The sequence below is a fragment of the Triplophysa rosa genome, linkage group LG21 (assembly GCF_024868665.1).
Source record: "Triplophysa rosa linkage group LG21, Trosa_1v2, whole genome shotgun sequence".
Classification (NCBI taxonomy): Eukaryota; Metazoa; Chordata; class Actinopteri; order Cypriniformes; family Nemacheilidae; genus Triplophysa; species Triplophysa rosa.
In genome coordinates this window covers 14,945,437-14,973,190 of record NC_079910.1, presented here as the reverse complement: position 1 = coordinate 14,973,190, position 27,754 = coordinate 14,945,437, and the positions used below count along the sequence as shown (strand labels likewise).

Here is a 27,754-nt window from a genome sequence, read left to right as displayed (position 1 = left end):
CCCAGATCGCTTCACATATGTATAGTCAGTAACAATGACGGGTGAAAACACGCACGTCCCTTCGCGAGCATATCACGCTCAAATGAAGGGAAGCGGGGAGTTACAAATTGCCCTCATTGTAATCCGTCAAAATAGCTGACGGACGGACGAACGGCCTTCAGATTTTTCCGTCACTGGTAAACATTTTTTGTCAATGACAGAGAATTTTCGGTTAACACGACCTCTGGTACACACACTTACAGGAAAATCTGGACCACGGCCAATCCGAGGGGCGGTCCGCCCTTCACTATCTCTGATTGGTTTAGACCACGATATGGGCCTAATGTGTGTCTGTTGTTGAATCACAGGGAGACTTTCAGAGTCGCGGAGACTTTTTTTCTCCCTCGACCGGCTGGTCGCACTGGTGCGACCTCAGATTTTTCTTAGTTGCACCATTGAGAAATCAAGTCACATTTGCGACCAAATTGGTCGCACTCTAGAGCCCTGTTGAATACGTTGACATACACCCTCATAATGCGATTATAATAGGATTTTGGAAAAATTGCGATTACACTTTACCTCATGTAAACATTTTCATTTATGCATTTGACAGACGCTTTTTTACGATGACAGCGTACATAGGGGCCTATGAAATCCATTTTATTTTTTCCCAAATTCCGTTTTTTCCATTTTTATTTTTCTGGATTCTGTGTTTTCTGTCTTCTGTCTATAGACAATAGTAATATATTTGCCCACATATTCACTTATAGACTTTATTCAAAAACCTACAGTAGATACTTTGTGTACCATTCAGGGAAATTTTTTTTTAAAACAGGGTATAATGTACAACTACGTTAATTAACCAGTATCTTACCAGTACATTTCTTTTTTTTTCTTTTCTGGTTTTAGGTCTACATACATTTAAGTACCATTTTTAATCAAGTTTTAATCAAGTTTTTCTTGTTTTCTAGCACAAATATCTAAACATTTTTAAATCAAGATACATTTACTTGAGAAGAAAATTTACTATGTGAGTTTATGGTTAAAGCAGGATAAGAAACATAATCATGTTTTTTAAACTCAATTTTATGAAGTATTTAGAAAACAAGATTTAATACTTTCAAGTAAATGTATCTTAATTCAGGAATTTTTAGATATTTGGCTGGAAAATAAGATGAAAATACTATGTAAGATATACATTTTTGTTGCATTTGGAAATGTTTCACTTACATGTCGACATGTCATCATCAGTGCATGATTACAGTGTCTGTCTCAAAGGAAATGCTGGATGAGATTTAAAGATTTTTTTAGATTTAAAGACCAGGTTGGAGGAAAGGAATGAGCTCATTATAAAAACAATAGAAGTCAATGGAAAATGACCCTCGGCATGATGGAAAAGGTATGTGTGTGTCAGAAATGAAAACTTTCATGTGCCTGGAGGGACTCTGTGCTTGTCAGCTTACACAGACAGAAGACTGAAGCACTGCAGGTGTCTGCACTCGCCAGTTTTACCCCAGAATATCACATGGTCTTAAGAACTAAGATTTCAGAAGAGTTGATATGTAATCCAGGGTTATAGAAAACTAATCTAGCAGGCGACACTGGATCACTGGATGTTTTCAGTGAGATTAGTCGACTCTTGTAGGAGCGTGTCTCAGAACAGTGAGTGATGGTGGCTGGGGTGGGACAATCTTCAGGTCTGGAGTCTTGCAGGTGTCTGGATGTACAAGATCAATGATTGTCGTCATCTGGATAGACAACAAACTGTTAAAGGGATAGTTCACCCAAAAATGAAAATTCTTTCAATTCTTTCACGTCCTTTTGAATGTGTGGCGTTGTTTGTCAGAGCTGAAGATCTTTGGAAGTAAAGCAGATTGTGCTGTTTAACTTACAAAGGTTTATTTAACACTACAGGAGTTTTCAAAAGATTTTTGTGACTCTTTGTCTAAACTGAGAAACATCCGCCTTTTTTCGCCCCTGCTGATGAACGCTCTGTTACAGTATTAGGTCATGCTGCAGAGTCCTGTAGCATTCCAACCCGGTCTCATCAATCTACGTATATAACACGAGTTTACGCTCTCTGATTACGTGTAATAAGCCAAAATCTAATTATTTTGATACTCCAATATTTCCTAAATATGACAAAATGATATATTGTGGTGTCATTTGCCATCATGACGTGTAGGGTGTGATTGTTGTTTTAATTGGACATCGTATTTTGTGCACGTTTATTATTTCGTTCGCGCAATTTAGACAGTTTGAGCACGTAAATTCTCAAATTCCTATTGAAAACTCTCCTATATTTCGTGTGCCCCTCTTCAAGCTTTTATTTCTCTAAACAACTGTTAAGACTTTGTAAGTTGGTTTGAATGAAAGCGTTATGCTTAAATGTGAGTCTGTGTGCATAACTACTAGACACAAATCAAAATCAAGTTTGTGGATTTTAGCATTCTGTATGAACGAACAGCAATATGAACCGCCTGGAAGGTGTCAAATCTGTCAATCTGGAAAAAAACCTTGAATGTGTGGGACATATCAAAACTCAGAAGGTTAATAGAGATCATACCAACAAGAAACATATGCTAGCATTGCGTTTGAAGAGAAGGGGAATGTAACCTTCATTGATCTCTCATAAACCTGCTGTTCCTTGTGATTTCCTGTATAAGATGGTTTTGGTGAATGTCCACATGTGCGTGTAACAGATATTGTGGAGATCTAAAGATCTAAATGAAATCTAGATGCTTTGAACCCAGATGTTCTCTTCCCGAGACGTTGCACCTGTATTTTCAAAGCATATACTGTACTAACATGCAACTTGTTGTAGAAGATTTAAAGGGATAGTTCATCCAAAAATAAAAATTCTGTCATTTTTTTGACCCACATGTCATTCGCACCTCTATATGACTCTTTCTTCTCTGGAACACGAAAGAAGGTATTTCGAGAAATGTCTCGGTGGTTTTGTGTTCATACAATGGAAGTCAATGAGGTCCAATGTTGTTTGGTTACCAGCATTCTTCAAAATATCTTCTTTTGTGTTCTGCAGAAGAAAGAAAATAATACATGTTTTGAATAACATGAGGATGAATAAATGATGACAGAATCTTCATTTTTGGGTGAATGAGTTAATGAGTCATATGCTTGAGGTCAAAGGTCAATCACCAAAGCGTGCCTTCCTAAGCCTCCCAAAGACACCTGATTGCCTCACGGGTACAGAGAGTTAAACCGAGGTCAACGTGTGCTTGATTTACAGGGAAATTCAGGCAGAGATGTATCTTCTGTAAGTTTAACCTGAAGCATGAGACGTTCAGACATGTGTTAAGGTGTCTTAGAGGAGATCTAAATGGAAACAGAGGGACACTTGGGACGGTTGACTGTAGCTCATTTGAGGTGAAACTCTGGAACGCTTGCTCTGAACGTGGGTGGGAGCTATTGAAAGATTTCCCTGCCGCTCAAGCCGAACCATCCAAACAGATTCACAGAAAGTCTGCGTGTGTGCATCCATCCGTCTGTGTATGGTTGATAGTCAATAAGCACAGAAATGTTTACAATCAACCACAATTCTCACACCAGAACTCAACTCCTGTTTAATATCTCTAAAATAAACAAAAAGTCAAAACTTGTGTAAACCAATCCAAAAGGCCAAATCATCTTGAAAATCTTCTCTGGAGTGAAATAAAGTCTGAGCTTACAAAATGCATCCATACAAACTTACTAATTATACTAATAATGAATGTTTTGATGTAGATGAAGGCGTTTTTTGTCTGTGGTTCACTTTTTTCTCCTCTTCGAAACATTTTAGTTCTTGTTATTTAAATGTTTCAAGTCAAATATGTGATAGTTACATCTTCACTGTTTATCAGTTTGATGGTATGACTGTAAACGCCGGCACCCGTGAGCAGACTGCTGAGTGTCATGGTTAATACGGTATGTGCACACGGGACGATGATGTGCTTCTTCTAAAATCGCTGCCAGCTAGCTCACTTCCGCTCTCAAAGCACTGAGGGGATATTTCACCAAGTGATGTGTTTAGTAGGAAAACGTTCAAATTTCGGCGAACCAACAGCACTACGGGTGAGCATTGTTAAATGCCTCTGTGATCATGCCTCTAGTAAGTGCAAAAGTTCACGTTGCTTTTTTCATATTTGTTGATGTACCTTGAAACGGATAGCCAGAAGTGCTTCTCCTTATTTTTTTGTCGTCGTATGGCGAAGTGTTTGAATAATTAGACGTTGTTGATCGTAATCCTATGTGCATCCTGAAGCAAAACGCCATTGTTCCCTATGGCGCTGGATGTAACAGAGCTGGCAGAGATTTTAGCAAAAGGATGTCATCACTTCGTCTGCATATACCCCATTCCATTAGCTTTTGTCTTACAGTACAAAGCGAGCGTGAAGAGCTTAACGCTTTCAGTCTCTCTCGCTTTCACGTTATCTTTCTGACTCTCTCTTTTTGAGAGACAGCAGGGTCAATGAGAAGGTAAGACACTTAAACCTCTTGTCTGGCTCTTTTGATGCCCACAGACATGAAGTGCTGCAGTATCTGGATATACCGGACCCTCAAGATTGAGATTGTTCCAAAACAGAAATAAATATACACTGATTTATTCCTTTATTGTTTTATAACTAGTTTGTTTTTCATTTCCTTGCAAGTTATGATTTTCACTAGTGAATACGTTTTTAAAAACCTGTCTGACATAAAGAAATATTTTTGGTTGTTCATAGAAGCTGACACTTTGCCTTTTCTCATTAGGTCACAGCTTTTATGAAAGCCGAAATGCATTAAAAAAAACATAAAATGAATACTTTTTCCTTGAACCACAGACTAGTTTGATCGTGTTTATTGCTCAACCCAGGTTGTGTCTTGTCCTCTCTCACAGGCTTCTGTGCGACTGCCAGCACAACACTTGCGGCCCGTCATGTAATCGCTGTTGCCCCGACTTCAACCAGTTTCCATGGAAACCAGCTACTACTTACAGTGCCAACGAATGTGAATGTGAGTTTTACAGTCTTTGTCCAGCGAGCCAACAAAGCAGATTTAGTACCTGATGGGCACCTACTTGACACATAGTTAAAGTGAAATTTCTTTCCATGTGAGAGGAGATATTCTTTCTTCCCTGACACAACAACAGCATTTTCTGTATTTTTAACAATAATGTGTATAAATGAATGACAGCTAACCACTAAGAACTATGAGTGTGACTTTTCATGAAGTTCAGAAACTTTATGAGAAGCCCTGTACTATCTGTATGAATTCTGAGCATCTCTCATTTGTTAACTTATAACTTATTTTTTATAACGGGTCATGTCAGTAACATTATTTTGTTATATAACATGTTTATTCAGTTTTAAAATGATATACAATCTTTTGCTGGGATCGATCAAACAAAACATTGTACATAGACATATTAATGAATCTGAAACCAGATGCTTTGTATAAATTACAATAGCTAAAACAATCATTATAAAAATAATGCTAATAAAGATTTCTAGTAATAAAGAAGTGCATATAAAAATTAAATTTGAGGCAATGATGATAAATATAAAAATAGTCAAATACTTAAAAATAACGACTTTGTAAAATTGTATATAAAGTGAATATTAAAATATTAGTTATAAAAATTGAGGCAATAATGATAGTTGATAGGTAATGATAATAAAGGTAGGCAATAATTATTCAACTTGTGTTATTCAACAGCTCTAAAAAAAAGATTTGTATTTATTTTCAAAAATGGTCTTTGAACTCATTTAATTAAAAAGCTATGCAATTCCTTAATGATTTCTTTAAGAGATTAACAAAATCTATCAAAAAACAAATCCCAAATTTAGCCTAAACAAAGACGCCAAAGAGACTCAACAACTCAGACATAATCTAAGTGTAACAAATTCTTTGTGCTACAAAGTTGTTTATAAGGGAAAGCAGTTTGGGATCAGTGCAGTATCACCTTCAGTAAGACGTCAGAGAGGGAGAGAGAGAGTGAATAAGGGAAGCTGACAGTCATTGTGAACACCCTCAGCCCGCTGAGATCTCATGCAGACATTAATCCAGTCTGGCTTCTCTCACACACAGTAAAAATAGTCCCACGCTAGAGTCCAGACTCACTCGGTGCGTGTGTATCTGCATTGGGAGCAGTTTCAGTCTGGAACACGTTTCCGCTGAGTATATTGTTGGATATCCGCCTTTTTTGCCTAATCTAATCTCTGAGTTCCATATATATAACCACCCCTTTGTGTGGACTGAGAGAGAGACTCGCACACACTATCTACACCGTCAGTGAGGTTTATAGCACATCTGTGAACAGAGCTGTCTTGAGTAAAGCCAGAGTGACTGTCCCTTCTGACAGAACTGTTTCATCTCATGCCGGGTCACCATGTCCTCACCCTGCTGACAGCAGGCTGAACCTGGAACAAAACACAGCTATTCCACATTGCATGTTTGGTCAGAAACAATACAGCATATGGTGTGAATTTTTATTTGCTAAACAGTCTATTAAAATGTTAAAGTCCCAGTGAAATTAAAAATGACAATTCTTTTTTTTTCATGAAATATTGCAGCGTTGATAGTAAATTGCTTATCAACGTGGGTAATTTTCTTTTTAAAATGAATGTACCCTCATAATCTTAAATTAAAATCTGGAAATGCACTTCCCCCTGAAATGACTATCCATCTCAAATGACGTAATTTAGACAGCTTGGCCGGAGCATCCGTTAACTCCTCCCCTTCCTCCCCGTCTGCTGCCAGTTTCATTTCAAAATCAATGCAAGAGCTGTTTTTACACATCCAATCAATTTGCAGTGAAAAATGCAAGCCACGCCCACTCATTTTATCCTTTGAAATTCCTTTTCGCTAGGAAATGTGTCAGAATACGGAAGTTAAAACGATCGCAACTTCCGGTTCACAGGGACTTTAAATGTTTAATCACTGAAAATATCTGTTAAATAAGTTTGTCTCACTGCCTGACTAATAAGTGCCAAATAACCCTCTAAACCCCCACAAAACATGCACAAAAAATAGTAAATTCCTGCTTGCACAAGGACGGAAACTAAGATAAAGTTTTAAACATTGTTCCAAATTTAAAAGTATAACAGAGTACACAGCACAAAAACAACTATACAGAGGGACAATATCAGTGGAATACTTTTGTAAGTCACTTTCAGAGCAATTATTTTCTAGTTGATGATTGATAAAACATTGACAGCCATTCAAAATCCAAAATTAAAATGGCTCGCACATTTTAAATGTAAAACTGCAGTTATAAACACAACTTTGTTGTCCATTGATGTCGGCTCTATTATAGTTACTGTTGTTGGTGTGAACAGACCTTATTAGTTTGAGTTTTAAGATAAGTTACCCTACCCCTGGCAATATTAAAATATTAAATTTAACCCTGGTAATAATTATGGTACTTTGGTGGAAACTACAGTTGTTAAATTGTCTCACTATTGCACTTCATGACATTTTGTCATGTAGGGCTGGGCGGAATGACGGAATATTCCGTTACCGCGGAATAAAATGTCAACCGTAAGAGATTTTTCTATTCTGTGTATTCCGCAGAATGTAAATAAGTAGGCGTGGTTAACTTGGCCCTCTGCAGGTTGGCTGTTATTCTGAAAAAACAAGTGAATTAATCTACCCATAACAAACTAATTTATCAAATATTCTTTTGACCTTCTTTCAGTCTGTAGTTTTGTGATCCGCTCCAGTCCGGCACTTTCTCTGTCACCCGCAGTGCTCGTGCAGGGATCTGAAAAAAAGCTCATTCTCAACACGTATTTCAGAACTCAGATTGCTTCGTGAAGCTGTTAATAGTTTCAAAAATGTTTAACTTCAGGCGAGCCAAGGTGAAACTTGCGTTGAAACACACGATGATGCTCGGCGCGTGAGTGCTTTGATGTGACGTGCCGCTTTCCCCCGTTTTGGGAGACGCATGTGGAGTCACCAGAGACTCGCAGTGCAAAGACAAGCGCCAGAATAAACAAACCTAAAGACAAAGAGTTGCCGCAACACACTAAAAGTGCTCATCTAATAGAGAGTGAAGAGCGATAAAGACCTACAGTACAGACCCCATGAACACCAGTTACCAGTCATATACTGTACTCTCATTGTTTGTGCATATTCATGTCATGGTTCTGCTTCCTTAGTCATGTTTTTCTTGGTCCTGTAGCAGAGCCATGACAAAGTCTTTGGTTATGTGTGGAGAGAAACTTATTGTTGTCCTTTTGACAATAATATATGTTCTCTCCAGTGTCTTGTCATTGGCCCCGCTCCTCTCGTTTCCTTGTTATCTTTCCCTAAGTGTTTGATTACCCACACCTGCCCTGTGTCGTTATCCCTCGTTTGTGTTTCCCTATATATACCCTCTTGTTTCTTTGTCCTGTGCTCTTGTATTGTGTTGTGTATGTGTTCCTGGTTTACCTGTGTTCCTGTTATTTGCACTGTTTGTGAAAAGTGAGTGTTGTGTTTAGTCTTAGTCACCCTGCCGTGTTTGCTTTTGTAAGACGTTGTGTCGTGCCTTGTTTTGTTAATTTGTTTTTGCCCCCCCGTGGGAAGTGTTTTGTTTCAATTTTTTTCTCAGTTTCGTTTTCCCCATTGTGGGTGTTTTTGTTTTGTGTTTTTTGTAAAATAAATATTATCTGTTAAACCCTTCACCGCCTGCCTGCGCTTGGGTTCTCTTCTCTCCACGCTCAGCCGTGACAGAATACAAGAGCCATACTGAACCCAGCAGGCAGCATGGCCGACTCACAGCGATCCCGTCTAACCCACCGCCTTTTCGGGATCCGCCAGGGGAGCTGGGCCACCATGGACTACGTGGACGAGTTCCTGGACGCGTCAGCAGATTGGGTGTTCGGTGAGGAGGAGCTTGGCTTCATTTTTAATCGTGGCCTCACCGAACCCCTCTCCCCTAGCGAGATGAGGATGCTGGGTTCCCCCAGCTTTGACAACCTGGTCTGGATTTTGGCTGACCGGGACAACCCTGAGTCCATTGCACCAGCCCGGGCTTCCCGCCCGCTAGCTACTGTGCCAGAGGGTCGCGTCCTGGCCATCGCCACATTGGGGAACTCAGTCCCTCCTCCACCCACCAGTCTCTGTGGACGGCGCCGACGGAGGGAGTCGTGGGACTCCCCGTCCGACTCCTCTAGCACGGAGCTAGTCGTGCCCCCCACCGCTTCTCAACAACCGGCCACATGTCCTGTGGGCCGGTCCAGGAAGAAGAAGCTGAGGAGGGGGAAGTCCAGTCCGGTGCAGCCGGCGTCCAGTCCGGTCAGCCGGCGTCCAGTCCGGTGCAGCCGGGTCCAGTCCGGCGTCAGTCCGGCATCCAGTCCGTCGTGACCAGCCGGCAGCCCAGTCCGGCGATCCAGCCGGCTCAAGCCCTGTCCAGCAGGCCTTCCAGCCGGCATCAAGCCCTGTCCAGCGGCCTTCCAGCCGGCGTCAAGCCCTGTCCAGCCGGCCTTCCAGCCGGCCTTCCAGCCGGCGCCGCCTTCCAGGGCTCTTGGCCCCACCCCCCCTCCCATGTTTGTTGTTCTTGTTGTCCCACCCAAGTCCCTTTGTTATTTTGTCTTGTCTCCCACTTATTCTGTTCTCCATGTTTTGTCTGGTCTTGTCTTTGTCTCAGTCTTCCTTGTCCTGTCCGTCTACCCCTTGGTGAGCACCTGGAGGTGCTCATTAAAGGGGGGGCTTCTGTCATGGTTCTGCTTCCTTAGTCATGTTTTTCTTGGTCCTGTAGCAGAGCCATGACAAAGTCTTTGGTTATGTGTGGAGAGAAACTTATTGTTGTCCTTTTGACAATAATATATGTGACCCTGGACAACAAAACCAGTCTTATGGGTCAATTTTTCAAAATTGAGATTTTACATCAATACATCACCTGAAAGCTGAATAATTAAGCTTTCTATTGATGTATGGGTTGTTAGGATAGGACAATATCGGGCGGAGATACGACAGTTTAAAACTCTGGAATATGAGGGTTTTCCCCATTGTGGGTGTTTTTGTTTTGTGTTTTTTGTGTTTTATTATCTGTTAAACCCTTCACCGCCTGCCTGCGCTTGGGTTCTCTTCTCTCCACGCTCAGCCGTGACATATTCATACTTCATTGTTATACATGTTGTCTATCTTCCTACTGTATACATATGATATAGCCAGAAGATAAATATAAATAAATAATTAATCTCATTATCAGAACTTAATCTGATATCTTCAGTACATTTTCATAACTTGCCTACATTTTTACTATGGTGAGCATTTAAATGAACTGTAATAAATAAATAAAGGAAATCATTCTAAGAAAAATGAGGTATAAGATATAGAATTATAATGGGAGATTGTTACCGTGAAATAAAATGACTCATTCCGTGAAATAGATTTTTGCCCATTCCGCCCACCTCCTATTATCACGTTTAAATTTGTATTTCCTAGTGGTTGTCCAATATGAGTTTTTTAATGCCCTATGTTGATACCATATTAAAAAAGCAGTGTAGCTGATTGGCCAATATAAGTCCGTCAACATAAATGTAATTACAGTAAATGAGAGAAGGATAGAAAATTGGTGGAACTAAATGAACATTTAATGTGCATTACATGCTTAGTTATCAGATAGGTAGTATCAGATACTGTAAGTAGTAGCAGCAGTTAAATACAGAATATACTGAATAAAAATATATACGAATACAGTCATCACATTAAAGTTTGAATGACAACTGGTCTGGGTAGCTTTTTAAGGAATAAAGTGCTAACGCGCTATAGATTATCTGCAAAATATAAAGATTTATCCATAAAAATATATATATATCGGCCATTTTTATTTGCACAGTGTTATATCGGTCTATAACTAGTTGAGATGCTCCGGTACTAAATTTCTCCACCGATATCGACAGCCAATTATTCAGAGTGATATCTTCCGATACCGATTCTGAAGATTAAATGAATATTTCTTAACTTTCGGAATGTTATTAATTCATATAATGACTATTAATATTGAACATCAAAGTACTATTTTCTATATAGTCTGTTTCATCGGCCGATACCGATTATTAACCAATATATCGGTGCATCTCTAATCACTAGTATTTCCCACTATGATTTATAATCTTGCTGACAGTTTCTCCATTCTAACTTCACTTCTGGCTAATCACTGTCCTCTTTCTCTCTTCGCTTCTGCTCTCATTCCTCTGTGGACAGTGTGAGCTTTTCAGGTGGAGACTGATGTACGTTCAGCCCTGTTTGTGTGCGTTTCTGACTACATTTTGCATGTCCTGCCCCCATATACTGACTGTTTAAATCTGTCATGCTCTTCTACTCTACTCTCTGCTCTGATGGATGAGATGTTAACCTCGGTGTGTGTAATTCATCATTGAATTCTTTAGCTTTCATACCTACAGGCTGATTGTATGGTGTTGTAACCATGTTGTGTGTGTGTGTTTTCAGCATGTAACTGCCATAGACACTCGTCGACATGCTACTATGATCCAGATGTAGATCAGCGGAGAGCCAGTCTCAACGTGCAGGGAGAGTACAGAGGCGGAGGAGTGTGTGAAGAGTGCCAGGTGGGCTCAACACACCTATCTACATGTTTATCTACATTGACTTAAATTGTTTATACTATGGTCTGTTTGAATACTGGATTCTGATTGGCTGGAAGGTGTGCATTAAAAGCCTTTAACGCACAGGTAGCTCCAGTAAGTTTGATTACATTTGAAGTCTGTTATTTTCACCTGTTTGATCTAAAATTTCACTGTAAACATCAATAAAAGATTTAACTTGGCAAATGACCATGGTATAAGCGGGGTAATCCACAGCTACCTGTGCGTTAAAGGATTTTAAGGCACTTCGCAGAGGCAACCAGGTTCTTGGCCTCCACGTCGTGCATTAAAACCCTTTAACGCAAGGCTAGCTGTGGATTACCCCTTATTTATAAGGTTACTGTACTTCTAAAGTTTTTTTGTTTGTTTTTTTATTTTTGGTTCCTTTAAGAACGCATAGTTTTGTGAGTTTTACCAACTTCTGGGAAGAACCTACAGAAGTTGGGTGCTTTGGGCAACATAAAATCGCCGTTGGACAGAATTCTTGTCTCTTTCATGATTTTCTATAATTTTATAAATCGTTAATATTGGTTGTGTCTTAATATTTAAGATGTAAGAAAGTCTCATTTTACCATTCTCTCACAGCATCACACCACAGGTAATAACTGTGAGCGCTGTATTCCTGGATACTACAGGTCACCTGACCATCCTCTGGAATCGCCAGTTGCCTGTTCAAGTGCGTCCTTAATCTTCTGATCTTCTTTTAAATGAATACAAAATTGTAGATATACGGTAAAAAAACAGGTTTTCTTTGTTTTGCTGTATATAACAGAGTGTCCGTGTGAATCTGAGTTCACTGACGGCACATGTGAAGATCTGACCGGACACTGTTACTGTAAACCAAACTACACGGGAGAGAACTGCGACGCGTGTGCTGAGGGACACGAGCAGTTTCCCGTCTGTTACCGTAAGTCTACGTCTTCAAAGATTTTTATCTGTACTTATCAATTATCAACATATTTCCTGCACCTAAATGAAAGAATTGATATTGTTTATAACAATGTTTTGTGTTCATTGTTGTCAGAGATCTACATCAGTGGAGAGGCCAGACCTGCTGGAGAAATCATCAGTAAGACACTTTGATTCGATCCATTCACTTTAATTCAGTAATGTTAACGATTCGATTCAAATGCCCTGTCTTGCCTAGATTGTGAGTGCAACGCTGCAGGTACTGAGGGGAACTCCTGCAGGCCAGACCCTCGCACCAATACATGTGTGTGTAAGCCTGAATTCACTGGAGAGCACTGCGACACCTGCGCTCATGGACATTATGGCCTTAACTGCCAGCGTAAGACACACATTCACGTTCTACAAGCACAGCCACTGTAATAAAAACATTCTTCTGGTATCATGGGATTATAAACGTGTACATTATTATATAAACGTGCAGACATAAGGGACAGCATTAAAGTTGACAAAATGTGGAATGCTCTCCCACTGTGCCTAATGAATAAATGAGGTAATATGTTACAATAATGTTCATTAATAATTATAGGATTTATAATAGATGTTAGATGTCACTTTGTCTGAAATACAGCTCTGTAGTCTGGTCATTCAACCAACTTAATGAAGTACACCGAGGGATGCTTTTTAAACAATATTGAAGTATGTATTCTAGACACTTGTTGGCTGCTTAAAAAAGATTTTCATTTTGTAAAAAACGTGTAATTGTCTATAAAACATAAATATGCAGTATATATAGAAAAAATGTGTAATTGTCCATAAAACATGTACAGTACCAGTAAAGGGTTTGGTAAGGGGATAGTAACTCCGCCCCTTTCTTCAATAAAACGTCAAAACCACTCAATTATCGGGATAGTTCACCCCAAAATAAAAATTCATCATTTGTCATCATCTATTCACCCCGATGTCATTCAAAACCTGTATATGATTCTTCTGTGAAATGAAATAGAAAATATTTTGATAAACGTTGATAACCAAACAACATGGCCCTCGTTGACTTTCACTGTATAAATACAAAACCCCCGAGACATTTCTCAAAATATCTTCTTTTGTGTTTTGAATGACATAAGGTTTAATAATTGATGACAGAAATTTATTTTGGGGTGAACTGTCCCTTTAATTGTGTGGTTTGCTGGAGACTCAGATCCACTCAGCTGTTCAGTTCTGCCCATATGTGTCTTTTCTCTGTAAGCCGTTGAAACAGGTGACAAACACAAGCGTATCGTTACACCTCGGTTGTCTGTCTGCTAAATCACTGTTGGTCTTGTGCATAGTTTGAGAGTTTGTGAACACAATATACCACCCAAAGACAAAGGCATCACAGACATTCCCGTTCGTCTCCCTTCCCCCCGCAGGCTGCCAGTGCTCAGGCCCGGGTTGCCTGGATGGGTCCTGTGAGGCAGTAACAGGCCAGTCTACGTGTCGCACCGGGTTTCAGGGGCATTCATGTGAGCAGTGTGAGCCCAGCTACTTCAACTACCCGCTGTGCCAATGTGAGTGCTTGCCAACTCTAATCGCGCTAAACAGAACACAGAAATCCCCCTGAGCGCTGCCAAACTGTGAACGTCACAATGCAGCCACAGTCACTGTTTCCTGTCCACTCTCTTTAACCTTTTTTCATCTCTTTAAAATCAATATATAGTCAAAATTGTATTTTAGTGATTGTTAATCCATAACGTTTCCTTTGTTATCTTTCATATAAATTCATATTTATGTTAGGGGTGTCAAAATATTGTCAAAAATATGGCAATAGCAAACCGTGATTATCTATTTTGTTGATACCCAACATTGATAATCACCCATTTAGCACCATTTAAAAATTTGCCTTAAGAGTCAAAACAATTATCACAATTCTTTCTCTGCCCCCTTACGTCACAAAAAAAGAGAAAATACTAAATAAAAGAAGATGAAAACAAATTAAAGATTAATTTGATTGATTGCATTATTTATTTATTTTATTCAATAGATGTTGCAATATATTGTTATAATATTAGAAATTATATTATTGTGAAAAAAATGAGACCATACTAAATAAATAAAAGATGAAAACAAAATTAATTATTTTTAATTTAATAGATATTGCGATATATTGTAATAATATTGTGAATTATATTATTGTAGAAAAGAGAAATATTGTGGAAAAAAGAGAAAATATTGAATAAATAAAACAAAAACGATGAAAACTACATTTAAGATGATTTTCAATTTTTTATAAATAGATAATGCGATATATTGTGATAATATTGTGAATTGTATTGTTGTGAAAAAGAGAAATATTGTGGAAAAAAGAGAAAATACTAAAAAAAAGAGAGATGAATTTGATTGATAACATTATTTTTATAAATAGATATTGCGATATATTACAATAATATTGTGAATTTCTTTGCCCACAATAATTGTGTAGTCAAAATATAGTATTGTTATATCTGTACATTTTGTGTACATGGTGCCCTTTTTCCAGAACATTGTTTGATGTATTTTGTCAAATATGTTGTGAATGCAGTTTCATGTTGACTTTAAAGCTTTAAATGTGTTGATTTAATCATTTAATGCACACTTACATTGCTTTCTTACTTTTTTCTCTCTGTCTGTCTGTCTGTCTGTCTGTCTGTCTCTCTTTCTCTGTCTATCTGCAGTTTGTGGTTGTAGTGTTGTGGGCTCTACACCTGAGGTGTGTAATGAAGCCGGTCAGTGTTTGTGCAGGCCGGAGTTCACTGGTCCTCGCTGTGATCAGTGTCGCTCTGGTTTCCACTTGTACCCAGACTGCCAGGGTGAGCCAAACACACACACACAGATATAATACGTCTAATATCTTCTTCTTCTTTTTTATATTTACTTAATTTGACATTTTCTAACATTTCCCAGTGTGCATCTGTGACCCCCGTACATCTCTGGACACCAGCTGTACCGTCTCGGGCCAGTGTCACTGCAAACCCAACTACAACAGCCCCAAATGTGACCAGTGCGCACCAGGATACTACGGATATCCCAGCTGTGCACGTGAGTTTGGCCGCTGTTTGGTGTTGATCAGGATGATTTGTGTTCTGTGTCCATCCACAGACAAACAATTTTATTTTAAATGACCGGTTTGTCGTTCAGCATGTGCTTGTTCATCGGAGGGTTCTCGATTCGGTCCCTGTGATCCCGTGTCTGGTCAGTGTGTGTGTCGTCCAAACGTTTTGGGTCAGAGGTGTGATAGATGCGGTCCTGGATCATACGACTTTCCTCTCTGCCAAGGTGATCTAACACGGAGAGTCGATCATTGATTGTGTCCTATTTATTTGTTTTGAATATATGTAAAAGGGTTAACGTTTGACTCATGTTTTCGGTCTGATCTCTCTCGGATCTATGCTTCAGCTGGGACCTGTAATCCGGCAGGCTCTGTGCCTGATGACATCCTGTCCACCGCTGGAAATGTAAATGAGCTTTTATCTTTGTCTACATTACTTTAGTTGCACACTTTCTTCATATTAAATTGAAGTATTTCGAAATAATTTTGCACGTTAGTGTCAACCAGTCATTTGAAGCCCAGACTCTTATTGGTTGTTGTTTAACCTCAGGGTTCGTGTAAGTGTCGGCCGTATGTGGAGGGGGTGGCGTGTGACCGCTGTAAACCTCTCTACTGGAATCTTTCTCCTGATACAGTCTACGGATGCTCAAGTAAGGACAACATTTTGAAACACAGCACACTTTTCATTCTGAGTAATGAAGTGAAAAGCTAGTGGCAGTTATTTTGGTAACTTCACAGGTGTCTAAATTGTGTTTATTTTTTCATTCATTTATGTAATATTGTTTTATAATCGTATTGTAGAGCTATGCCATTTTTTACAATATGACATCTGTTTAATCCTATTGGTTGAGATGCCAACATGTGACCTGCATCAGCATACTATGTATAATATTCTTGTTTTGTGCTTTTTCTTCTTTAAGAAGCTGCATGGTGAAAAATAATTTCTTACTAAGCATTTTTGTCTTGTTGTTTTCTAATAAAATGGCTAAGAATTCTTAAATCAAGATACATTTACTTGACAATTTACATAACATTATAATTTATATTTACATTAACTTGTCTTGTTTTATTACAGAAAATATAAGATTCAAGTATATGTTTCAAACAGGCAACAAATCTGTCAATGGGGTAAGAAAAATAATCTTGATTTAGGTACCTAAGAAAAAGGTCAAACTAAATTCAAGACTTTTTTTCTTACCCCATTGGCAGATTTTTTGCTTGTTTTAAACATAAACTTACTTGAATCTTAAATTTTCTGTAATAAAACAAGACAAGTTAATGTAAATATAAATTATGATGTTATGTAAATTGTCAAGTAAATGTATTTTTTGCTTGTTTCAAACATAAACTTACTTAATTATTATCATTTCTTTCTTAAAACAAGACAAAGTATCTTAGGTCTTATTTTTTTGTTTATTTTAATATGTTAATATTTCTTTCTTTGTTTATTTTATATTCTTATTTTTATTTTATATTCTTTGACTGACCCATTCAGTTTTTATTCATTTACATTCAGAATTGTAATTGTTGTTCACTCTACACCAAGTTGTACAGACAACACAAATTATAATACAATTATTATGAATAATTAATGTTTTAGGAAAAAAATCTGTTATCTGAACTTGTTTAATTTTTTGGATGTAAACTATAGTGATATTATCGTATTCTGAACCCCTAACTGTGTAATGTATCAATCGTGAGCTGAATATTTCATTACACCCCTAATATTTACATATATACCTTTTTTTTTTGAAGGCGATTGTATCTAAAGTGACTAATAGTTCATTTGAACAATATTCACCAAGAATAACCTGGTCATTTCTAGTGTTCATGTGTACTCTGTCTGATTTTGCAGCTTGTGATTGTGACACAGTAGGAACTCTGAGCGAGGTTGCAGAATGCACTCAGGTACAGAAATATTTCCACCTCGTCAATAATCTTATAAGACTCAAAGAGCACGCCTAACAGACCTCTGTGTGTGTATCAGAGCACCGGCCAGTGTTACTGTAAACCCAACGTGTGCAGCGGGACCTGTGCCGTATGCAAAGACGGATACTACAATCTCCAATCTACAAACTACTTTGGGTGCCAAGGTACAAAATCAGCCATAAACATCGATTATCAATACATCAAAGAGGAGATGAGTTTGAACCAAGTCCCTGTGTGTGTGTGTAGGGTGTCAGTGTGATAACGGAGGTTCGGTTGGACAGGCCTGTGATGACAGATATGGCCGCTGTCGGTGCAGACCCAATGTGGAGGGACCCAAATGTAACCAGTGAGTCAAGAAAAAAAACGAAATAATTGCATTGTGCTGGAATCACATGCATGTCGGTCTGATTTGTTTGTGTTTGTTTAGACCCCGACCGGATCATTATTTCCCCGACCTGCACCATATGAAGTTTGAGGTGGAGGATGGGACCACCGTGGATGGCCGTTCGGTGAGGTTTGGTTACAATCCACTGGAGTTTGAGAGCTTTAGCTGGAGAGGGTACGCTCAGATGACATCCATACAGGTGAGACACAAACACAAATCCTACACATAGAGAATAAATGTCAGTCTGTCCATTTAAACACGAAATATTGTTATTGTTAGGATTTATTATTGTCTTGTTTTCATACATGTGCAGTACATTCATTCAGATGTTGAGATGTGTCATGTGTCATGTCTTTGAAAAGTTCTTTCTTTAGCTTTGCTGGGGGCTTTGATCAAGGTTTTTGATTTATTCTTGCATATATTGGGCTTTGTGATTGGCTGGGCGCTACAGTGCTGGTGGTGGTTTAAGCAACAGCTTTGCATTTGTCTTTCTTTCTGTCTGTCTGTCTCTGTTGTGGGTCGATCTCTCGTCTTCTAGCCGCGGGTTCTTGTTGAGGTGGTGGTTGGCTCTCCAGACCTGTTTCACGTGGTCTTGCACTATGTGAATCGCGGTGGCTTGGACGTCAGGGGGCAGGTATCTGTGATCGAGGAGGGCAGACACTTCCTGTGCGGTAATTGTAAGTTTTCGCGCACAGAACTTTTGGAGAACTTTTCCTCTTCCATCCTCACTTCCTGAACCCTTTTCTGTCAGCTGCTCTTTTCTGATCCTTTATTCCTTAACCTTCTACTTCCTCTCATGCTCAAGACACGCACACTACAATCAGCATCTTAGATCCATCACAGAACAACACACACCTTTATGAGAAACCCATTAGTTTAGGTCTTTAACACAGACCGTGTTATGTGCTGAACACCTTTCCCCCCCTCCCCTCTGTTTTCCTCTTCTCCCTTTCTGCCTTGTCCTCCATCTCAGAATACGGTTAAAATGACGGTGCACGTGCGTGAAGCGGACGTGTATCTCACGCGCTTCATCCTCAGATACATAAACATGCGGTCGACCGTGTCGAACGGTAAAATCACGGTCTATCAGAGCAGCAGAAGAGGTACGTCTGATGGTTAGTCGTGTCTCCGAACTGTTGTTGCTTGAGTAAAAAGAAATAAATGAAATGATGATGATTCAATTATGAGAGAATTTACATTTTGAATTTAACCTTGAATATAATTTGAAAGAAATAGCTTAACCAGATCACGATTTATTTTCTTTGTAGGCTCTGAGCAGTCCAAACAAATCGTCTTTGCACCCAGTTCAGAAGCTACATTTGTCAACGTGCCCCAGAACAGTTTTGTGGAGCCGTTCGTCCTGAATCCTGGAACCTGGATTGTGATTATAGAGGCAGAAGGAATTCTGCTGGTAAGACTCTCTCTCTCCGTAATGTTAAATGCATGGACTCTGTACATAATTTTTTGGGGAAAATAATCAACATTCTTCATCTTCTTGCAACACAGGACTATCTGGTGCTCTTGCCCAGCGCGTATTACGAGGCTCCCATCTTGCAACTGAAAGTGACTGAACCTTGTTCATACAGCCACACACAGGATGCCAATCAGAAGTCAGTATGGCTTTCTTTTGTACATAATGCATACATAATCGTCTGTACCTTTTACAAACAGTAAGTGTACTTTAAGTTCATTTTAGTACAGTATTTAGTGCTACTTGGGCTCACATTTAGTTTATAAAAGTATATTCTAAGTGTAACAGTAGTAACCAGTAGTAACTTATGTTTTTCATTTGTACTGTGAATAATTCTTGAAATATAACTACTAGTTTAGTAGTTTTATACTACAAGTATAGAGCTCTTTGGATGACGTAAGCAACGCTGGTCCATAAAAACTTCCTGTTTAAGTTTTTAAACACCACACAAACGTTTGAACAAAATACAACCAACAGACCATTTATAACTGAATCGAAATGTAAACAAATATGTTTAAGATTGAATTATGTATGTAAGATTTAAATAAATATGAAACCAGATATGCAGCTGGACCAGTCTTTACATCTTGCGAAGTGGTCTATACTTGTATTTCTTTAACTGAACTTAAAGGGACAGTTCACCCAAAAATGAAAATTCTGTCATCATTTTCCTCACCCTCAGGTGGTTCCAATCCTGAACAAATATCTTTGTTCTGATGAACCCAAAGGACAATATTTGGAAGAATGTCAGTAACCAAACAGATCTCATCCCCCAATTACTGCCAAATGGGAGTCAATGGGCGATGAAATCTGTTTGGTTAATGGCATTCTTCCAAATATTGTCCTTTGGGTTCATCAGAACAAAGATATTTGTTCAGGTTTGGAACCACCTGAGGGTGAGGAAATGATGACAGAATTTTCATTTTTGGGTGAACTGTCCCTTTAACATCATGCACATGTTAAGTATGCTACTGTGTTCCTATTTAGGTATACTTGAAATTCACCTTTAACGGTACTGTAAATAGATTTGAAGTACACCTCGATCAAGATTTAGTACAAGTATATGCCAAATTAACTTTTCTGTCGGTATAAGTCAAGTGTAGTTCTTAAAAATAGACAGAAAGTTTGCTTTTTTTGGTTTAAAAGAAGTATACTAATAGCCTACTTGAATAAACTTATTTTTATTAACTTATTAGTTATTTTTGATTTGAATAAAACAGATACAAAACAAAATACCATCATTTGCTAGGTCGCTTTCATTACCTCAAGCAGATTTTACATGTGTTCATTTAATCGAGTACCACCAAAATTTGCAGCTATACAATGCGACTGGAGTAAATGATGTTTTGTTGTGTTCAGCTGTCTGCACTACATGTACCTGTCTTTGGACGACTTTCCATCCATCTCTGGAAATGAAGCCAGCTGCAGATCTGACAACCACCTGCCTCGGCCCTGTCACAATGAAAAGATCACGCCACACCATCCCAGCATGGCCATATGCAGCGGCAATGACGTAAGTGTGTGTGTTGACTGTTACATACTGTATAGGCTGAATCCCAAAACCTATCGAACTGCCTGTTTAGCGTTCAAATTCCCCAAAATACTTCACTTTTTATGCTGATGATTCTTTTTGGTCCGGGTTTAGCGTTTGGGAAAATCAAATAAAAAAATACATTTGCACTCGTCTTTAAAGGTCATGTGATGTGTATATTTGTGTGTTTGTTCAGATGAGCGTTCAGCTGCGTCGCCGTGTGCCTGTTCCTGGAGAATATGTTTTGGTGGTTGAATACGCTAGTGAAGATGAAGCCCCTCAAACTCTCCTCGTGTCTGTCAACTCACCGGGTGAACGAACACATCAAGAACAAATAACACTGTTACACTGCAAATACAGGTGTGTGGAGGTGGCAACATTTACCCTGAATCATGCTCTACACGCTTATAATATAAGAATGCTTGCTAAGGTTTCTTTATACAAAATTTTTTGATATCATTTTTAAACACCTTTTTACACGTACGCGAGAGACAGCGTACTTGCACCGCCGGAATTTTGTTACCTCGCGTACAAAGTACGCACAGGTCGCGCATGCACGTTCCATTTCTTGCAGTAATTAGTTTAACTACCAGGTGACAACCGTGTCCTGGGAGCATCGATTCAAGGTAGTAGAAGAAAACCTGACCCCTGTTCTCCGGGAGAGGTATTGCAATATGTTGTAATGCGCATGCGTCAAAACCATAGACTGTATAAAATATGGACGTAGTGTCCGTGACGTCACCCATAGGTTTGTGAAGAGTATGAAGCTTAAAGTAGGCAGAGCCGGTCGTCGCCATCTTGTCATCGCGCGTCACTCCCGGATAATCGTAAATGGGCAAAGAGGCGGGACGTGGTTGGAGCTGAGGCACCCGGTTGGCTGAAACCACTTGTCACTCAAGTGGCCACGCAACTATTTTGCAGAATTTTAAGGCTTAATATAAGTTAAACTTAAATTTTGAGATAAACTTTTTCTTTAAGAGTACATTTAGAAAGTACATCTAGATCAAACGTCTAGATCAAATCCTGTTTCTCCTTGTTGATTTGGTTGACTGTTATGTGTTTGTAGTTTCTTGTGTCGGGCGGTGTCTGTAGACGACATGAAGCGTGTGGCGGTCTTCACTCTGTCTGTGGAGGCTGATATTCAGCTCATCGCCGACAGAAGCAGTTTCTTCCTGGTGAGAGGAATTCTCTGCTACCATAAAAAGTCATTTGTGTTGGTCACAAACGCGTGTGTTTCACAGCTGTGTGTGTTTGTCCTCTCCAGCACAAAGTGTTCCTCGTCCCCCGTGATCAGTTCACCATGGAGTACCTGAAACCCAAAGTTCACTGCATCAGCACACATGGACGCTTCTCTCCGGACAGGTAAATGACTCAGGTAAATCAAAACACCAAATCCGATTAAAGCTCGTTTTTAATGCTTTAAGTTCTTTGTCCTCCAGTGGCTCCTGTATCCCGTCTCGCTTCCAGAATCCTCCTCAGTCTCTGGTTCTGAAAGAGGGTCAGGCGTCCTCTGCGCCCGAACCCGTTCTGGCTTCAGCCCCTGACCCCTCCTTCAATGCAGACAGACCCGCTACCTCCAGACCACCAACAGCAGCGGATACCAGTGACCACATGCTACTCAACCCGGATCAGGTGCACTTCACTAAATACTATCATTTGTAGGATTTATTATTTCATTATTTTTAGTGAATTTATACTCCGAATCTATGATAATCGTGCCTTGATTTCCCAGAATGCCGTAGTGTACACCACACGTGTGCACGCGCTGGGCCGCTATGTGTTCATCCTGCACTATCATCAGCCCCTGCACCCGACCTACAACATCCAGGTGTACATCAACGGAGGACGCATCTGGCGGGGTGAGCAAACGTAACATGCACAGACAGATCGTGATGGATAAGTGTTTAGCTTCTGGCAAGTTTGTAACTGGCTCTGTTTTAATGGCCTCATTTTTATTCTAGGTCATGCCAAAGTATCATTCTGTCCCCATGGTTATGGTTGCCGTAGTGTTGTGATGGCAGAGAATCAGATTATTCTGGATGTGACGGATCATGAGGTCATTTTGACCCTGCGTGCTCCCGACAGAAGAACTCTTTGGCTGGTGAGTGTCTTTTAAAGCTGCAATATGCAGTTTTTATGGAACAGTACCAACTACAGTTGGGTGATATTGGTGTGTTCGTTTTAGGACTATGTTCTGGTGGTACCAGAAAACACCTACAGCTCCACCTTTTTGTCAGAGGAACTGCTGGACAAATCTTATGACTTCATCAGCAACTGTGGACAAAACAGCTTTTACATCAAGTACGATATGTGTACATACTGTATGGAAAGACATCCTTGTGCAAAAGCACAATGGGAGTATCATATTATGTGTGTGTGTCTGTTTATGTTATGTTATTTCTTCTCTTTTGTATCAGCCCTGCCAAGGCATCTCCATTCTGCCGAAGCTCAGCCGTATCTTTGTCTGCATTCTTTAATAATGGTGCTGTGCCCTGCGGCTGTCATGAGGTGGGAGCAGAGAGCGACACATGTGAGACCTTCGGTGGACAGTGTCAATGCAAACCCAACGTGATCGGCCGAGACTGTTCCCAGTGTGCCACAGGCTACTACGGCTTCCCCAACTGCAGATGTGAGTATCTCCATCAAAATGTATGGATTAGTGAATGAATGAATGACTAGATGGATTAATGGATGGATGAACGAATGGATGGGTGAAGTAAATCAGAATCAGAAGAGCTTTATTGCCAAGTGTGCTTGCACACACAAGGAATTTTCTTTGGTGTTGGAAGCTTCTAGTACAGACATTCAACACAATGACAATACAAATATAATGAGATTTACAGTCTAAAGATTCTAAAATATGCATATATAAAATAAAAGACTATTGTACAGAAAATGGGGGATAAATAATATAAGAGACATTGTACAGGGTAGTATATAGTAGAATATATAAATGGATGAAGTGGTAGATATATGGATGGTGGGTGAGTTAATGGATGTGTGGATAGATGGATGGATGTGTGTGTGGGTGGATGGATGGGTGGGTAGTTTGATGGATTGATGCATAAATAGATGAGTGAATGGGTGGGTGGGTGGATGGATGAACAGATGGGTGGATGGACGAATGGATGAACGGATGGATAAGTGGATAAACGGATGGATGAGTGGATGGACAAAGGGATGGATGGATGAGTGGATAAACGGATTGATTAGTGGATGAGTGGATGGACGAACAGATGGGTGGATGGATGAGTGGATGAGTGGATAAACAAATGGATTAGTGGATGAACGGATGAGTGGATGGATGAAGGGATGGGTGGATGAGTGGATAAACATATTTATTAGTGGATGAATGGATGGATGAGTGGATAGACGAACAGATGGGTGGAGGGATGGATGAGTGGATGAAAGGATGGATGAGTGGATGGACGAAGGGATGGGTGGATGGATAGATGGATGAGTGGATAAACAGATTTATTAGTGGATGAGTGGATAGACGAACAGATGGGTGGAGGGATGGATGAGTGGATGAAAGGATGGATGAGTGGATGGACGAAGGGATGGGTGGATGGATAGATGGATGAGTGGATAAACAGATTTATTAGTGGATGAGTGGATAGACGAACAGATGGGTGGAGGGATGGATGAGTGCATAAACGGATGGATGAGTGGATGGATGAGTGGAGAAACGGATTGATTAGTGGATGAATGGATGGATGAGTGGATGAACGAACAGATGAGTGGATGAAATGATGGATGAGTGGATAAACAGATGGATGAGTGGATGGACGAAGGGATGGAAGGAGGAGTGAATGGAAGGATGAGTGGATGAATGGATTAGTGAATGGATGGGTGGATGAACGCATGGATGGATTAATGAATGGATGAACGTATTGATTAATCACTGGAAGGATTAGTGGGTGGATCAGTGGATGGGTGGATGAACGCATGGATGGATTAACGAATGAATAAGTGAATGGATGGATGGAAGTGTGGATGAATGGATGGATGGTGGGTGGACGGGTGAGTGAGTGAAGGGATAAACGTATGGATGAATGTATGCGCGGTTGGTGATGGATTGGTGATATTTCTCCTCTCCAGCTTGTAACTGTGGATCACGTCTGTGTGAGCCGGTCACGGGTGAGTGTATTTGTCCTCCGCGGACCCTGCAGCCAGACTGTGTGACCTGTGAGCCGCAGACGTTTGGCTGTCATCCTCTGGTGGGCTGTGAGATGTGTAACTGCTCCAGACCTGGAATCACCTCACTGGACATCAGCTGTGACACAAACAACGGCCAGTGCAGGTACACAACACACACACAACTGCTGAAAACCAACTACACAACTCACAGACTTGATCTTATTTTTTTTATAAACTTACTGTCACAATTTGGGGTAGAATATAAAGATTTTTTTAAAGATTTTCCTTTCAAACCAAACAAATTATGGAGCATTAAACAATGTATGAGCATTTTCCCACATTACAGTACTAGGAGCATTTTTATTACAGACATGAAAAGTTGGGGAAAATATTGTTGAAAAATGGTCTTTCAAATAATGGCACACTGCACAAAGCCCTAATGACCTTAAACCACTAGAAAATATCTCATTTCTTATTTATTCTTTCCGTTTTGAAGTGAAATAAGACCTTGGCACATCCTCGACAGTTTTCATGACGTACTCCCTCGTCTGTTATAGTTCAGTCTTTTGGATTGTAAGGGAGTGTTTACTGACCTGTAACACCGTGTCAAACTACCGTTTTTAAAATCCCCCATCAAGCACTGGCCGAAGGGCTGATATTATTAACCTTTGCCTCTCATTACAACACTACTGTCTATATAAGGATTAAGTGCAGAGATTTCAGAGGTATTTCTTTACTAGGTTTTATTTGACTCTAGTGTTCCCCCATTAGACAGTGTTTAACATCCACAGGGAGGAATGTTCCATACGATCTGCTCTGAATCTCTCGTGTCATACCTTTACTATGAGATAAAGCCATAAGTTTTCCACAGCCTCACCACAACCTTTTCCACTCTCTCATAATAACTCACATACTGTTTTACCTCTTCTGTTCATATGCTCTTCTGTACAGTAACAACAGAGAGTTGACCATCTGTTTTTACACTTGACAATTTCAGTTTATTTGATCAGGATTTCGAAAACGCACCAAACTTGGAAGCGGCGAGCTCATGCATAGACAAACTGATGTTGTGACTGGCGACGACTGTTGATTTAGTCATGCATTCAGCTCACATTTGTTAAATAGCACTACAACGTCAGAGCAGTGCTTTCACAAAACAACCACAGGGAGTTTAAGTTTGACATCTAGACAATATTTGAATGGCATGTTTGGCTTGAAAAGTGAGCTTGTGATATCTTTTGTTGTTTGGTTACATATTTACTGACATCAATGCATTTTTACAGTGAGAGTGTCTTTTGTCCATGTATGTTTTAAGCACATTTATTTTTCTTTATGTTTTATGTACTATGATTCGGTGTCTCTATCTACAGTACACATTTTTTTTTTGAATATTTTAGTAAGAGAGTTTTGAGGTGAAGACTGGATCTAAATCAGTCATATTTGGTGGTTAAGGTATAGTTATATATAACTATATGTTTAGTATATAATATACTATATATATAGTTATATATAACTATAAAGATACAACCAAACAAAGTTCATCTAAATTTAAAGGGCTTGTGAAAATTCAAGTGAAAAGCTCACCTTCTTTGTGAAAGTGCACCACGCAAGCTTATAACAAACATAACAAATCCCGTGAAAGCTAATATAGTTATTGTTACAGTTAGATTTAAAGAAATTACGGTCCTGCTTTTCCCAATTTCCTGCTGTGTAATTCACAGTCACATTCCCACTTCACTGTGATTCTGCCCAGACATGACACACCATATACCACGAGACCAGAAACAGTGCTGCAATGTTGATATCTTACTGTACATACTTCATATTATTTGCAATGTCAACGCAGGTTGTTCTCTCCCCAGGTGCAAGAACAATATCGTTGGGCGTCAGTGTGACAAGTGCTCCCCGGGTCTCTATGGATACCCCAACTGCAGACCATGTGACTGCAACGAGGCAGGGACAGAGAGAGATGTGTGTGACTCCTTCACCGGACGCTGCTTATGCAAGGTGGCTTTCCTCGATATCAAAATGTATACCATAGTAGCGTGCTTTTCACCTTCTAGATCAGAACTCTTCATGAAAAAGCAAACATGTTCAACACTACAGCACCCATGTTGACCTGTGAAATGAACATTGTGTGTGTCTCTCTCTCAGGAAAATGTGGAGGGTTCTCGCTGTGACCAGTGCAAACTGGGAACATTTCACCTGGACCCCACTAATGCTAAAGGCTGCACCAAATGCTTCTGCTTTGGAGCCACGGACCGTTGCCACAGTTCTGAGAAACGCCGTAATGAGGTGCACATATATACATTATTCATACTTTTATTTAGCCTTTTACAAATATTATGCTTTAACTCACTTTCCAACGTATTGTGTAAAATGACAGATCATGGATATGAGTGGTTGGATGCTGTTGAGAAGTGACAGACAGGAAGTGCCTGTGTCTGTGTATGATGGTCAAGATGTGATAGAGGTGGATCTGAGTGATGTACCTGACGTCTCCCAGGAACTCCACTGGCACGCTCCACAAGCTTATCTCGGTGATAAAGTGAGTCTGTGCATCAAAACATCCATACATTATCCCTTCAAATCCTTTTTATTGAATGAATTGCTGATGTGATGCTTTCTTCAGTTAAACATGAACTAATAGCTTTATGTGAAAATGTGAGCTTCTTAAATGGAACATGTGCCTGGTTAGAACAAAAATGAAGATAATGTCCAAACCGTGTGTCCTAACCTTTTATTTCTGTGTTCTGATCTTCCGTATTGCTTA

The 27,754-nt window shown here is 39.7% G+C and overlaps 1 protein-coding gene across 3 annotated transcripts in view; it reads left to right on the top strand.

The window, feature by feature from the left end:
* Positions 1 to 27,754, top strand: part of lama5 (laminin, alpha 5) — a 78,285-nt gene that overhangs the window by 28,611 nt on the left and 21,920 nt on the right. Inside the window, exons 7-38 of one of the 3 annotated variants that reach the window (XM_057363122.1) lie at positions 4,856 to 4,971; positions 11,398 to 11,516; positions 12,138 to 12,228; positions 12,325 to 12,459; positions 12,577 to 12,621; positions 12,700 to 12,840; positions 13,871 to 14,008; positions 15,152 to 15,286; positions 15,381 to 15,515; positions 15,615 to 15,752; positions 15,873 to 15,931; positions 16,076 to 16,175; positions 17,381 to 17,433; positions 17,513 to 17,618; positions 17,701 to 17,800; positions 17,882 to 18,038; positions 18,378 to 18,516; positions 19,108 to 19,250; positions 19,346 to 19,449; positions 20,670 to 20,823; positions 21,038 to 21,201; positions 21,908 to 22,016; positions 22,106 to 22,203; positions 22,281 to 22,473; positions 22,574 to 22,700; positions 22,803 to 22,942; positions 23,027 to 23,142; positions 23,259 to 23,470; positions 24,943 to 25,144; positions 26,844 to 26,988; positions 27,136 to 27,276; positions 27,368 to 27,529. In XM_057363122.1, the coding sequence (XP_057219105.1) occupies positions 4,856 to 4,971; positions 11,398 to 11,516; positions 12,138 to 12,228; positions 12,325 to 12,459; positions 12,577 to 12,621; positions 12,700 to 12,840; positions 13,871 to 14,008; positions 15,152 to 15,286; positions 15,381 to 15,515; positions 15,615 to 15,752; positions 15,873 to 15,931; positions 16,076 to 16,175; positions 17,381 to 17,433; positions 17,513 to 17,618; positions 17,701 to 17,800; positions 17,882 to 18,038; positions 18,378 to 18,516; positions 19,108 to 19,250; positions 19,346 to 19,449; positions 20,670 to 20,823; positions 21,038 to 21,201; positions 21,908 to 22,016; positions 22,106 to 22,203; positions 22,281 to 22,473; positions 22,574 to 22,700; positions 22,803 to 22,942; positions 23,027 to 23,142; positions 23,259 to 23,470; positions 24,943 to 25,144; positions 26,844 to 26,988; positions 27,136 to 27,276; positions 27,368 to 27,529 (4,117 nt within the window). Of the gene's footprint in view, positions 1 to 4,855; positions 4,972 to 11,397; positions 11,517 to 12,137; positions 12,229 to 12,324; positions 12,460 to 12,576; positions 12,622 to 12,699; positions 12,841 to 13,870; positions 14,009 to 15,151; positions 15,287 to 15,380; positions 15,516 to 15,614; positions 15,753 to 15,872; positions 15,932 to 16,069; positions 16,176 to 17,380; positions 17,434 to 17,512; positions 17,619 to 17,700; positions 17,801 to 17,881; positions 18,039 to 18,377; positions 18,517 to 18,812; positions 18,943 to 19,107; positions 19,251 to 19,345; positions 19,450 to 20,669; positions 20,824 to 21,037; positions 21,202 to 21,907; positions 22,017 to 22,105; positions 22,204 to 22,280; positions 22,474 to 22,573; positions 22,701 to 22,802; positions 22,943 to 23,026; positions 23,143 to 23,258; positions 23,471 to 24,942; positions 25,145 to 26,843; positions 26,989 to 27,135; positions 27,277 to 27,367; positions 27,530 to 27,754 lie in introns of all 3 variants that reach the window. The other 2 variants (XM_057363123.1, XM_057363121.1) reach the window with 2 other exon arrangements.